Genomic DNA, 12,822 nt, shown 5'->3' on the forward strand with positions numbered 1-12,822 from the left:
CGAAATTTTTGCGTGACGACGAAAATGCCCTTGTTCCCGAAGAATCTTTAGTGGAGCACGCGAACAGTAACGGAAGTCATGATTCATGAAAGCCCTCCGTGGACCCACGCTGCTGTACACTACAAATGATGAGAAATGGATGCACCAGTAATACAAACTCTTATCGAAGGGTATTTTCGTACAAACGTCGTTATATATTTTTTTTTCTGAAAAGTTCACTAGTCAGAGATGCGTTTTTCCGTATCCAATAGTAGAAGGGCAATCAAGTAATTTAACATAAAGAATCAAATCAAAAGTAGTAAAGTGGGGAGAATATATAAAATATTCGACATCCAATTTTGTTCTATATTTTTCTCTAAATTATAAAAAAATTAATATCTCCGGCAATTTCGCTGCGGAGAGTGCTAGCGAGGCTCGCAGCTGTGAAAATGATTCGTGGGGAGAGAGAGAAAGAGAGAGAGCAAGAATTTCGTCAGTTTGTGGCGCATAATTGACCGATACTTTTGGGGAGGGAGGCTTACGCGACGCGGTTCTTACGCGGAGTATCTCCATCGGTTCTTATTGACCAGAGAAAGTGGCCTGGCCCCCTCACCTTCCCGTCGCTGTTGCGCGATTTCCAGGCGGCTCTTCCGAATCCGAGACCAATGAATGTACCATTCTGCCCTCGATTCCCTTCTGGAACATGTACCTTTTGTACATAGTCATACGTGGCAGGTGCTACTGTCATCTTGTGGGTCCTACCATGTGTAATTTTGTAACCCTGCCCCTTCAAAAGAGAAGGAGAGATCTTTTATGGCAACGTGTCATCGAATTATTGGTCCTGTCATATAACTGGCCCTTAAAAAACTTGCATTTTTAGTTTTAAAGCTTATTTGATACGTCTTTTTTTCATGCCAATAGATAAAAAGTGTTTAGATATTGATCTGAATATTTTGAACTTACCTTAACCTCGAGCTTAAAATTTAAGCGAGTTTGAGCTCAAAGTTTGAGGGTTCGAGCTTTAATTTATATTTAAAATTATAAAAATAGTATTATCATGAACTTAGTACTATTAAACTGTAAGTTATCGTAGAGAAGTCTAAAATAAAGTATACTAATATATAATAACCAGCTTAATAGACCTAAAAGAAAGAGCAAATATCACTATCAATAGTGTTTATTTTATTGATAAATAATAATATTAAATATTACGGGACCCAAAAGGGTTGAATTAGATCACCTATGAGGTTCAAGGTAATATAAAAGCAACTATCAATCAACTAAAAAGAGAATAGACGAGAGCAATTAGAGTAAAATATATTTTTTGTAAAAAAATCTATGTTAACGAATCGGCTCACAGGCTAAAAAGTTGAACTTTAAAAATCTTGTGTTTGACTTATTATACTTAACGAGTTTTATTTCAAGTTTCAACTCAAACTAGACTCAAGTAAAAACTGAAATGAATTGAGTTTTTTTCGAGAAATGCCAACATCTTTTGTATTGAAATGTAACAATCAAATAAAATTTGATGGGGAAGTGGGTGTAAGTCACAAAAGGGTCATAAAGTCTTGTTTACTATAACAAGGTGATAGCGTGACACAAAATGAAGGGTTTAACCTAAGTTGGAGGAAAGGATGGCCCTCTGTGCCACCACCATCAATTGTTTCCGGTTCAAGTGAATAGTTTGGTGGTGCGCAATGGGGCCTAGAGGAAGCTCAGAGTGAAGGCTTAAGCAATGGTGGTTCTCACATGCAGTAGTACAAGCTATTTGGCAACTGAGGATATTACAGGTTTTACACTTTACAGTAACTCCATCAAAAGAGTGCCTAATTGCCTACCATATTTTATTTACCATCAACTGCTAAAGATGTGTTAATACAGAACTCCAGAAGGTGTAAATTTCATCAGTGCAAAAAACCTTCACCCTCTGTTAACAGCCACCCGCCATTGTTTGTTCATCAGAAGCCTCCGAGCCTGTATCCTATCCATGGCATGGACGTAGCTACAGAGTGCGAGCCATGTCTCCCTTCACAGTTTTCAACAAATGTCGCAAATAGATTAGTGAACTTTTGATTCATGTGCTTGAAAGTGTAGGGTAGATTAGTGAACTTATAGTAAGAACTAAAAGATTAGGCGTTTCCTACATTTGTCCAGAGGAATTGAATATCCCAGTTCTGTAATCATCTCTTCCACTAATCCTCCGAATATATGATCTTCCATGGAGATGCAGATTTTCCCTAATTCCCATTTTTCTTCCCAAATCCCGTCCTTCCACACCTTGTTCACGGTCTCTATCATCTCTTTACTGCCCCAGAAATTCGATCGTCGCCGTGGGAATGTCATGGTGAATGCCAAATGCTTGAATGGTTCGTCTTCTTCTCGCTGATAAACCCGCACCGACGGTTCGTCCATGGAGTCCCTGTGGAAGAAGGATCGGTTCATTGCCTCCTCTTTCAGATTGGTACATCGGACATCCCCTGCACCACCAGATGTCAGTAAACATTCATGTCCATGATTCTGACACACTGCATCACGTTGAGTTGACAGGAGTCAGGTAAACGAAGAGACACCCCAAAATCGGTACCTTTGTCGGATGTCGGGGAGCAGTTATAGTCCGGCGAAAAGATTGCTCCGTCGTGCACAGAGACGGGGCTGGGTTGCTCGCTGTTGGTCTCCCCACAGCTCTTCTCGCAGAGAGGCAGAATGTCCATATCAGAAGCAGAACTCCCCAAACTTGCTCCAGTTTTGGAGTGTCTCTCCCTCGCTGACGATTCCTGCAGGTCTTCCCGCGCCGGTGAGCCTTCGGGATCCTCGGACACTGACTTCCGCCGCTGATCTTCCGTCTGGCGGGCTGTCTCTATGATCCTCTTCAAGTCCTTGAGATCTGCATCGCATTTCTGCAGAGCGGTGATGAGTTTCCTTCGCTTCTCCGCTGTAGAATCCTCTGCTGGAAAGTCGTCGAGACCCATGAGTTGAGCCACCAGCGCAGGGGGGCGACGGAGAGTTTCGGACGAGTTGATGGAATTGCACCGCCGTATCGCCGGCGTAATGGTGGGACTCCGCGGGACGTCGCAGGAGAACCTCCGAAGTTCGATTCCATCCGCTGCAATATCTGATGCTCTGATCGTTCGAGTTGATTTCTTCCCGGCGGAAGTTCTCGCCGATGATTTGATTTTGGACGGGGGTTTAGATTTTGTGGACGATATAACGGTTTTGTCCTGATTTTTAGCTGCAAACAGTAGAAGACAAAATCGGTCCTATGTCAGCACATCACGCCTGATCTACAAAAAGAAAAAGTAAAAAATTTCGAAAAGCACATAAAAGAGAATTCGTCATTCAAGAACCTCAAAAGACGAGATTTAGATGTTACAGGAGAAAAAGAATGAATCGGCCAGAAAAGAACAAATGCAAGCAGAAAACCTAAAATACAGTAATGGAAGTACGAATCACAGCAAATAAAATCTAGAAATTACCAAAGAAAAGAAGAAAAGCAAGCTATATAGTATATCAGCCAAATGAAACAGAGAGAGAGAAAGTAATAAGTAACATTTGTCAAAAAATGAGAACAGAAATCGAAAAATTGTACTTCAATCGAGTAAGTGAGACACGGACGCAAAATCACTCTCTTTTACAGAAAGACAAAAACAGAGAAAACTCTGCGTAGGAGATCATAAAGGAGGTCGGTAACCTAATAGACGTGAGGGAAAATGTGAGGAACAGCAGACGAAAATCTGTCCGTGAAGCAAATGAGTGAGAAACGAGGAAATGCAATCTTTCATACAGGAAAAAACAGAGAAGACGGCAAGGAAGAATAGACAAAGAAGGTGATCGGACACCTAAAGTGAGGCGTTTGCGAGAGGGAGAATGCAAGAGGTGGAGGATGCCGGACATGCAGCCGATTTTCCTGCATTTGAGACTCTCCGTCACGGTCTCCCGACGCGAACCCGATCTTCCCTCCCTCCGAGATCCCGACGTGAACAGCGCCGTCGCCATTCCTTCCTCTTCGCCGTCCTCCGCTCTGGCAGTGAAAGCCAAAAGCCCAGCATGAGTTGGGAGAGACGAAACTGAGTCGCAGTCGAGTAACGAAGGAGGATATCGATGCATGTCTCACAAAAAGCACCGCCAAATCCCCCTCATCGTCGCACTAAATTACCTTCCTGCCATTATCCGGTCTAACGTAATTACCGATCTTATTAACCTTGTGATTACCCCACTTTGGCAAGGGTGAGTCCCTGAAAAGCTGCAAGTGAGACATCATTCCCATCAGCGCACACTAGCATCAACCACCCAAAGCATGGAGCAATACTGTTCAGCTTTTCCCTCGTCTTCCCTACGGAAAGCAACCACACTCCCCATGAGAAATCAGCGCTGGGCAAATGTTATTTAATTTTTACGTTCAGTATCCATAAATGAATTGAAAAGCGTTGTTAATGTTCTCTTTAATTTCGAGTAGAGTTAACTGGAAGTTCGTGGATTGAGCAACCAATCGTGAATGATGGAAGAATCAATATCATTTATGTCGAACTGACCAGTTTAAATAAATCCGCGACCTGTTCCTGTCTGCGGTTCAAAAAATCCCAGAAAAAAAAAAGGGAGACTGGAATCCGATGGAGAATTCTGAATTCTGATCGATTCATGAGAGCTTCGTCTTTTTTTCTTTCTCTAAAAATGGGGTTGTTGCTTCCAATCTTTTTGTTCGTATATCTTGTCATGCCTGCCAAAAGGTTTTTACGTGCTGGACGGAGGAGAATCGGGAGAGATCGGTACCGGAAAATACTCCTTGAAGTTTATTAAGTGGGGGGGGGGGGGGGGGGGGGGGGCGAATCACTTTCTGATGTGTTAGTGCCGAAAATAAAAAATAAGAGATTTTATTAATAAATTAAAATAAATTGTACTTTAGTTTAAATTAATATAATAATTATGTGTTAAAATTAATTGGTACACTAATTAATTATAAAAAATAAAATTCTTAAATATATACTTTTATAATGTCCTGATTACTTGATCAAATGCTTACTTTAACAATATTTTAATTATCACCCTTAAATTATTAATTTAATATAATAATAACAGTAATTAATATAATAAATAGATAATTTTATTAATAACATAAGATAGATTTTAATATAGTATAAATTAAAAATATATTTCCACAAAATTAAAAATTGTTAGTTTAATTAATAAAAAATAGAATAATTAAACAAAAATACTTGATTAAATGTTTACTTTAATAATATTTTAATTGTCACTCTTAAATTACTAATTTAATATGGTAATACAATAATGGATATAATAAATAAATAATTTACCTAAGGGAAATCAAAGGAAGTTAGGGCAATCGAAGCTTTGAATGGAGAAAATTGAATGAATTTTGAGACAAGAGAGGCGAGAGAGAGCACGAGACGCAGAGACAAGAGAGAGGGCCGAGAGAGAGAAGCGAGAGTCACAGAGACGGGAGAGAAGGCCGAGAGAGAGCACGAGACGCAAAGTAGGTAGACATGCGAGAGAGAACAGTGTGCAGCGTCGAGCGTGGGGGAAAGTGGATGAACCATATATTTGCTGCAACTTTGCGAAAGAACGTATGAGAGCTCTTTCATACGTGAGAGAAAAGAAAGAGTTCTTTCATACTATGCCAATTCGAATTTTCCCAGTTGTCTTCTTAATCTCTAATTAAAATCATAATAAATATTTGTCTATAAAGATTGCAGTGATCGTTACCTGTTAACTGTTTCCTGGTCGCAAAAGATAAACTCCTTTTCTTTCATTTATTCCATGAAAATCCCAACCCAATGGATGATCCTGTAGGATCTCAAGATGCCAAATTAAAATCCAAACCCTTTATTTCGATCAAACAAACTGAGCTGCTTACTTAGTAATTTATTGCAGCATCCACACAAAGGGCGCCCCATCTCATCTAATGAGCCAGCTGCTGCAGGAAAGGCGCGTCCGCATTCTCGTCGCTGCAGTAGAGGCAGGGATGCTGCTCGAACTCTTGTTTCCTCACCAGTTGCCTCGCACCCAACACCAGCTCCCTGTTGCTGAGAGCTCCCTCGTGCGACTTCCCTCCGCCCAGGCTGGGGTTCGTTTCCGCCGACGTCTCGTTGGCTTGACACCCGCACAGCAGGATTGCCTTGTTCGCCCCCACCGGCAGCGCCACCTCCTTCTTTCTCAACTTCGGGCTCGCTTCCTCTCCAAAGAGATGGGAGAGGTGGTCGGCGATTTGAGGGGAGGAGATGCCGGAGAGGGAAGACAGATGAATCACAATGTAGTCGATGGGGATGGGTCTCCCCCGTTGGATCAGAGAAGGTCTTCTGTTGTCCGCGGTTCGTGAGAGAATGTCATCCGCGGTTCGTAAGAGGAGGTCCACCGCGGTCCGTTAGTGGAAGTCCTCCGCGGTCCGTGAGAGGAGGTCCACCGCGGTCCGTGAGAAGAAGTCCACCGCGGTCCGTTAGATGAGGTCCTCCGCGGTCCGTGAGAAGAAGTCCACCGCGGTCTGTGAGAAGAGGTCCTCCGCGGTCCGTTAGATGGGGTCCTCCGCGGTTCGCCGATGCAGGCCCGATCTGCTCCTTCTCCACTGTGGCATGAGTCCGACAGTATAGTGAAACTGGCTTCCTTTGGTAGACGGTTGGGCAGTTGCCGGAAATCAAAGTCTGGTGAAAACAGAAATATTATAAGGCTACAAAGTCAAACACATCTTGACAAAGCGTTGACTTATCCCAACTCCGCAACTCGTAAATTAATTTATTAAACATAATCGATCGTGGGCAGCGGCAGGTAGCTCGCCTGTGATAAGGTTGAAATCGCATGGCACGATGGCTTCTTCCACGCGGAAAGGGTGGCGGGTAGGGGTGGCTTCGAACCGAGCCGGTTCGCGAGCCGGCTTGGTATCGGCTCAGTTTGACTTATCATTTATCGAGCTCAAGTCGAGCTCGAGCACCGAAATTGTTTACCGTAACGAGCCGAGCTCGACCGAAGCTAGGTTCGGTTCGCAGGCTCGTAAGCCGGCTCGAAATGAGTCGGATTGGTATAAATCAGTATGGATCGCGAGCGAGCGGGAGCGAGAGCGAGGGGGGGAAAATTTTTTCCTCCCCCCTCGTCAACGCCGTCCCCTCCCATCGGTTGTTGTCGTCGCCTCTAATGCCGTCGTAGCTATTCGTCGGCCGCCTCTGTGGCCGTTCATTCGATTTCTTCCTCTCCTCGCTGTCGCCTCTGTTTCCATCGCCGCCGCTTCCGTCACCGCCGCTTCCGTCGTGGCCGACTCCGTCGTGGCAGTCATCCCCGACGATAGGTCCTCCCCGGCGCCGTAACCCCCTTCCCTCCACGTCGTCTCGGCAGAAAACCAGAACAGGGGAGAAATAATCTCCCCCTTCCTCGCGAGATCATAAAATAAAAAAATAAAAAAAACTTTTTCTTCGAAAAAAAATTAAAAATAAATTTTATAGAAATAATTTTCTATAAACTATTAGTATCTCATGTTTTTTTAAATATTTTTTTAATTGAAATTTTTTATTAAAAATCATATAATTTTCTAAGTAAGATTTTTTGTACCAAGATGGGGTAGAAAACTGTATAGAAAATTTTTAAATAAGTATTTAACAGTTGATGCTGTAATACTTTTAGCATGAATCAATTTTCATTGTAATTTTGTGTTTGATATTTTATTTAATTAAAAATTTATCGATAAGTATAATAATATATTAGATTGATTATTAATTTTTATTTATTTCCCTAGAAGAGACAATAAAAGGTCCATTTAACTTTCTTAAGAAAATTTTAAAATATTTCCTATAATTTTCTAATAAGTCACTAATAGTAATAAGATTGTATTTAAAGGTTTTTTTGGGAATATGTATCATAGGAAAAATATTTTTAGTTTTTTCTAGAATATAAATTTTTATCTAGGGGCACTAAGGAGGCCATAATAAATTATGGCCAGATTCAAAAATTACAAAACAAACTCAACAACAATTGGAGTAAAAAATATTAATATTGGTGTATTTTAATCCATTATTGAAATTCAATCCTGAACCTCCCCTATCATTATATTTTTTAAAAATATATGCATAATTTTATATATAATTTATTCAAAGCCACCCCTACGTGTGAGATCATAAATAAGGAAAAAAAAAACTCTTTGTCCCTTCCTCATGGCTCTTAAATAAATTAAAAATATATTTTAGTAGAAATACGTTTCTAGAGACTATTAGTGGTTTTTTCAATAAATGTTGAAAAGACATTTTTAATAGAAATATAGGGACCATTAGTGCCTCATATTTTTTCAAAATATTTTTCTAATTATAAATTCTTTTTAAAAAATCATATAATTTTCCAACTAAGATTTTCTTGCCAAGATGGGTTAGAAAACCATATAGAAAATTTTTGAATAAGTATTTGACAGTTGATGATATAATACTTTGAGCATGAGGCAATTTTCATAGCAATTTTGTGTTTGACATTTTATGTGATTAAAAATTTATCGATAACTATAATAATATATTAGATTAATTATTAATTTTTATTTATTTCCTTAAAAAAGGCAATAAGAGGTCCATTTAACTTTCCTAAGAAAATTTTTAAATATTGCTTGTAATTTTCTAGTAAGTTAGTAATAGTAATAGGATTTTATTTAAAGGATTCATAGTTTTTATTTGGGTGATTGTAAATTGATAGTGATATTTTATTTAATTTTGTTGTGTTTGATTATTATATAGAGTTTATTTATAATGTTATGCAGTGTATGAAGTATATAAACAATTTCATGAAGTGTTTATGGAATGTATAGACAATTTTATGGAGTGTTTATGCAGGTATTATGTATATTGATTATGCCCAATTTTAAGTAGAGGTCATGCCGAATTTTATATAAGTATTATATATATAGATTATACTCAATTTTAAGTAGAGGTTATGCCCAATTTTATACACATATTATATATATAAGTTATGCCCAATTTTATGTAAAGGTCTTGCCCAATTTTATGTAAAATGTATGCATAATTTTATATACATTTTATTCGATATATATTTTTTGAAAATTTTTAAATGTATGTTGAGGCTCGAACTCGGCTCGAACTCATTGGGTTCAAAGCTCGGCTCGAAATATTTAAATCAAGTTCGACTCGAACATAAGCAGGTTCAGGCTCGACTCGGCTCAATGCCACCCATAGTGGCTAGGCTCGACGGACAAGATGCAGGTGCCGTGTCCGCTGTAAAGGAAGAAAAGGACGTTGCCGGGGCCGGCCGCGTCCACCAACCGGTGGTGAAAGGGAGTGGCATCTTATACCCACTAATTTCTATGATTAAGAAAGGGTTTATATTTGTTGAGTCTTTTTTTTTAAATCATACTTACATGGATTGGGAATTCAGTGAGTAATAATACTAACTCACTTGAGCCACCTCACAGTATAAAACCTAATTGCATAAACCCTCAAATCAGGCTTTCCATCTTTCCAAGTTCTCCATCCTTCAAGGAGGCTGGTCTTGTACCAACCATTTGTGGTTTTTACGAAAATCATTCTTCAAATCCATATCACATTCCCTCCGTCTTCGCTTAAGGTGATTATCCTAGTACACCAACACCAGATGGGGATTTTCCCTGGAAGAAGACTCCTTTCAGCTGAAGAAAAAATGGAATTCCCTTGCCGAGTTTCCCCCAATTTCGCCATCTATGCCTATTTCTCACACCAAAAGATAAGCTTTCAAGATACCACTTTTTCTCTCTTTCTCTACTTCCCGATAGATCCCTTCTCACCGTGACTCAACAACCTACAGCTCCAGATGCAGCTAGGAAACAACACACCTTTATTCATACTAAAGAAAAAGAAGAAGGATCACAACAAGAACTTCCCTACTTCAACTTGATTTTCACCAGCTACAGCAAACAAGTAATGGCTTGGGTCAAGACCCCATTCTTAGATCAGGCAGGATTAAAAGTGTACAAGAAACATAGGAAATAATTCGTTGCTTAATATATCCCTATCCAGATGGAATGAACCAAAAAAAGTAGCAATAGGGGTCTGATGACTATTCTGTGATGATTCAGTCTCCAATGTTAGGTACAAGAAGAAATTTCTCCCCAGTTGTGTACTGGTCTGCGCATTGAATTAGTACCGGTCATGCCAAGACAGTCAAACTCAAATCACTTGAATAGATATAACAAGGTTGTACAGTAAGATCAGTATAAAAAAAATTGGAAACTTCACACTGTAGAGAAAGACTTCAAAGGTCTTTCCAAACATTAAAATCAGTGGTAGATTGGTTGTAGGAGACTATACCATCTTGACACCCCAAGAAAAATGTTGTCCTTGTAGAATCTTTGTTCATTAAAGCATGAGCTGTTCCACTTGGACTAGCAGCCACTGCAATTTCTTCAGGGCCAACTGTGACTTCAGCATAACTTTTCCCGACCACAGCATCATTTTCCAGCTGTGTATTTGACAAAATAGTGAGAAGATACTGTTTAATAAAAGATCAAATGCGACGAATCTTTCAATGAGATATTATCTCAACATATTCAGTAGATGAACTCATTTCCAAAGTCATGGTTTCTCAGTTTGACATGGGGTTTATTGCTTCCAATTGGGGGACCGAGTACAAAGGAAACAGCCAATAGTATGTAAAAATTGGTGGAAATTAAGCAACTGGAAGAAAAATTAGTTAACATTAATCTTTCTTCTATTTCCCAACATTCAGTTCTAGATTAAGTCCCTCAAGATTATATATGATGCCTACTTGCAGAATCCTCAAAAACTTATTAGATATTGAACAAAACTCAAAAAACTATGAAAACCATGTCTAAGACCATGAAACATCGCGATTGATTCAAATTTGACATAGTTCAATGTCACTCAACACTAATTTTGACAATTTTGAAACTACAGCAGAAATGTGTAACACTGCAAAGGAAACGATGAGTAGAAAATGTTATTCACAGTATGCAACTTCGTGAACTATTTTTGAATGGAAGACTCACTCTGAGTTTTGTTTCAGCCCCCCAAATTACAAATGTTTCATTGCAGCTGTGATGCCTGTGATTTCCTCGAACAGCACCAGGTCGAATTTCACCCACATGCACTGAAACACAAGATTGTGCTCCCCCTGTATGGAAACATTCCTATGTAGCAGAATCAAAATATTATAAAGACCTTAGAAATGATATTGAAATACAAACATAGTAGAGGATTGGAGGCTTCGATGACTTAAGAGAGTGTACCTTCCCAAACAACAAAACACTAGTAGAAAGAGAAAAAACAACCAAAATGCACAAAGACTTCAAATGCATCCGCTCCAAAAAAAAAAAAAAGATACAAAAACCGCATCTTTGGCTATATGGACTACCAAGAAAAAATTTTATCAGCAAGATAACCTTTTTCCTCCAAAATCTCTAAACAAACCAACAGTAACCAGTAAAAAAGGAAAGCAGGCAACAAACAATGCACACAAGGGAATTGATAAATTGAGAAGAAACGCACATAATGCATGAAAAGAGTTTACAATTTTTCCCAAAATTATTTTCCGAACAATCGAAGTGTCTAGTTAAAACTCGTAAAAGATATTCAAGGCTTAAATCAAGAAACTAGAGAAATCGTAACAAAAAGAAAACCATAGAGATGGTAGAAGAAAAGAACAAAGTATAAACACGAATATTAGCAAAATTTGATCGTCTCTTTCCAAGTCAATCAACTAAACCGGTAAATCATTTTACAAAGGAAAAAACCGAAACTTTTTCTTGGTAAAAGAAAAGAAGAAGGACAATATTACATCCCACATTTTCCATTAATCAATATAACCTCCAACGGAACATCAGCAAAACAAATAACAGAATAATACAATGTCACATGAGAAATGCATTTCCCATTCAAACAAACACACCCACAGAATTCTGTCAATACCAAACAAAATCACACATCTAAACAATTAACTGACGACAACGCTAAAATGTAACACAACCGACCTGAAATGCCTGCCTGTTGAGCAAGAGTCACTGGATTCAACAACCATCCTCTCTCGTCTTTAAAAATGTCAGAAGGAAACTTTCGGGAGCTGAACCTCACCAGATTAGCAAATCTGTCAGCCTCCATCTTCCATTGCCGACCCTGTTCCGATGACTGTTCGGCTTGGGAAGAAGAGATACGGTTGGGCTGCTGGAATCTGAGAGAAACCCATGTGAGCAAAACGAAGATGGAAAGAAGGATCGGAAAGGCTTGTGGCTTCTTCAAGAAATGAACTACAGAGGACAAAGAGAGTATTTGAGTTTGAGGAGCTTCGGAGCCTGCGTTTGAAGTTCTCCTAGGGTTCGCCATGAAAAGACCAATTGTTTGGAAGAGTAGAATTGAACTTCTTCAGTTCAGTGACATGTTTCCTCTCTTCACTTTGGTACTCCCCTGTTTCTCTCTTTCGTAGACGGTGGCGATCAGGCTGCGCTCTGCGGTAGATGGAAATCCACACCGATCCCTCGCGGCCTTACCCATGTACCAGATATACTCAATCAATATTTTTATAAAATTTATCATAATTTTAGAATAATATTTTGACGCAGACATAAATATTTTTAATTTTACTTAAACACTTTCGAAACCGCGGGGATAGCTCAGTTGGGAGAGCGTCAGACTGAAGATCTGAAGGTCGCGTGTTCGATCCACGCTCACCGCAATCTTTACTCTTTTTTGTTATTTCCTTTTAACCTGAATATTTGTAATTATATTTATAGGAGAGTATTTTTTTTTTTTTTAAGAAAAAGAGTTAACAACTCAAGGACTAGGGTAGTATTTACTCGATTGTTTTCTTATTTCGGTCCACTTAAAAATATATATAAAATAAAAATCTTTACCCAATTATAATTTT

General features: G+C 39.1%; 3 protein-coding genes and 1 non-coding gene across 5 annotated transcripts; 1 reads left to right on the forward strand and 3 right to left on the reverse strand.

Annotated features, from left to right (window-relative positions):
* Positions 1 to 1,612: 1,612 nt before the first annotated feature.
* LOC137955486 (uncharacterized) lies at positions 1,613 to 4,027 on the reverse strand. The gene is made up of 4 exons (XM_068802448.1): positions 3,816 to 4,027; positions 2,564 to 3,208; positions 2,124 to 2,456; positions 1,613 to 2,005 (listed from the first exon to the last, which is right to left on the reverse strand). Exons 1-4 carry the CDS (start codon positions 3,970 to 3,972, stop codon positions 1,938 to 1,940), a joined length of 1,203 nt encoding a protein of 400 aa, XP_068658549.1. The 5' UTR covers positions 3,973 to 4,027; the 3' UTR covers positions 1,613 to 1,937.
* Positions 4,028 to 5,893: 1,866 nt separating this feature from the next.
* Positions 5,894 to 9,644, reverse strand: LOC137955174 (metacaspase-9-like). The gene is made up of 5 exons (XM_068802044.1): positions 9,557 to 9,644; positions 9,141 to 9,255; positions 6,763 to 6,809; positions 6,467 to 6,629; positions 5,894 to 6,290 (listed from the first exon to the last, which is right to left on the reverse strand). The coding sequence occupies exons 1-5, from the start codon at positions 9,642 to 9,644 to the stop codon at positions 5,894 to 5,896; spliced, it is 810 nt and encodes a 269-aa protein (XP_068658145.1).
* Positions 9,645 to 9,799: 155 nt separating this feature from the next.
* LOC137955278 (uncharacterized) lies at positions 9,800 to 12,403 on the reverse strand. 2 transcript variants are annotated; one of them, XM_068802145.1, is made up of 4 exons: positions 11,933 to 12,403; positions 10,952 to 11,076; positions 10,254 to 10,404; positions 9,800 to 10,070 (listed from the first exon to the last, which is right to left on the reverse strand). In XM_068802145.1, the coding sequence occupies exons 1-4, from the start codon at positions 12,279 to 12,281 to the stop codon at positions 10,018 to 10,020; spliced, it is 678 nt and encodes a 225-aa protein (XP_068658246.1). In that variant the 5' UTR covers positions 12,282 to 12,403; the 3' UTR covers positions 9,800 to 10,017. The 2 variants fall into 2 exon arrangements, with proteins under 2 accessions (XP_068658246.1, XP_068658245.1); XM_068802144.1 differs by having other exon boundaries at positions 9,800 to 10,404.
* A 154-nt stretch (positions 12,404 to 12,557) lies between these two features.
* TRNAF-GAA (transfer RNA phenylalanine (anticodon GAA)) lies at positions 12,558 to 12,630 on the forward strand. The gene has a single exon. It is a non-coding gene; the product is annotated as a tRNA-Phe (tRNA).
* Positions 12,631 to 12,822: the final 192 nt, after the last annotated feature.

The sequence above is a fragment of the Aristolochia californica genome, unplaced genomic scaffold, assembly GCF_029961685.1.
Source record: "Aristolochia californica isolate CCGP_79_NKW_82.1479 unplaced genomic scaffold, dmAriCali1.0.hap1 SCAF_2, whole genome shotgun sequence".
Lineage (NCBI taxonomy): Eukaryota > Viridiplantae > Streptophyta > Magnoliopsida > Piperales > Aristolochiaceae > Aristolochia > Aristolochia californica.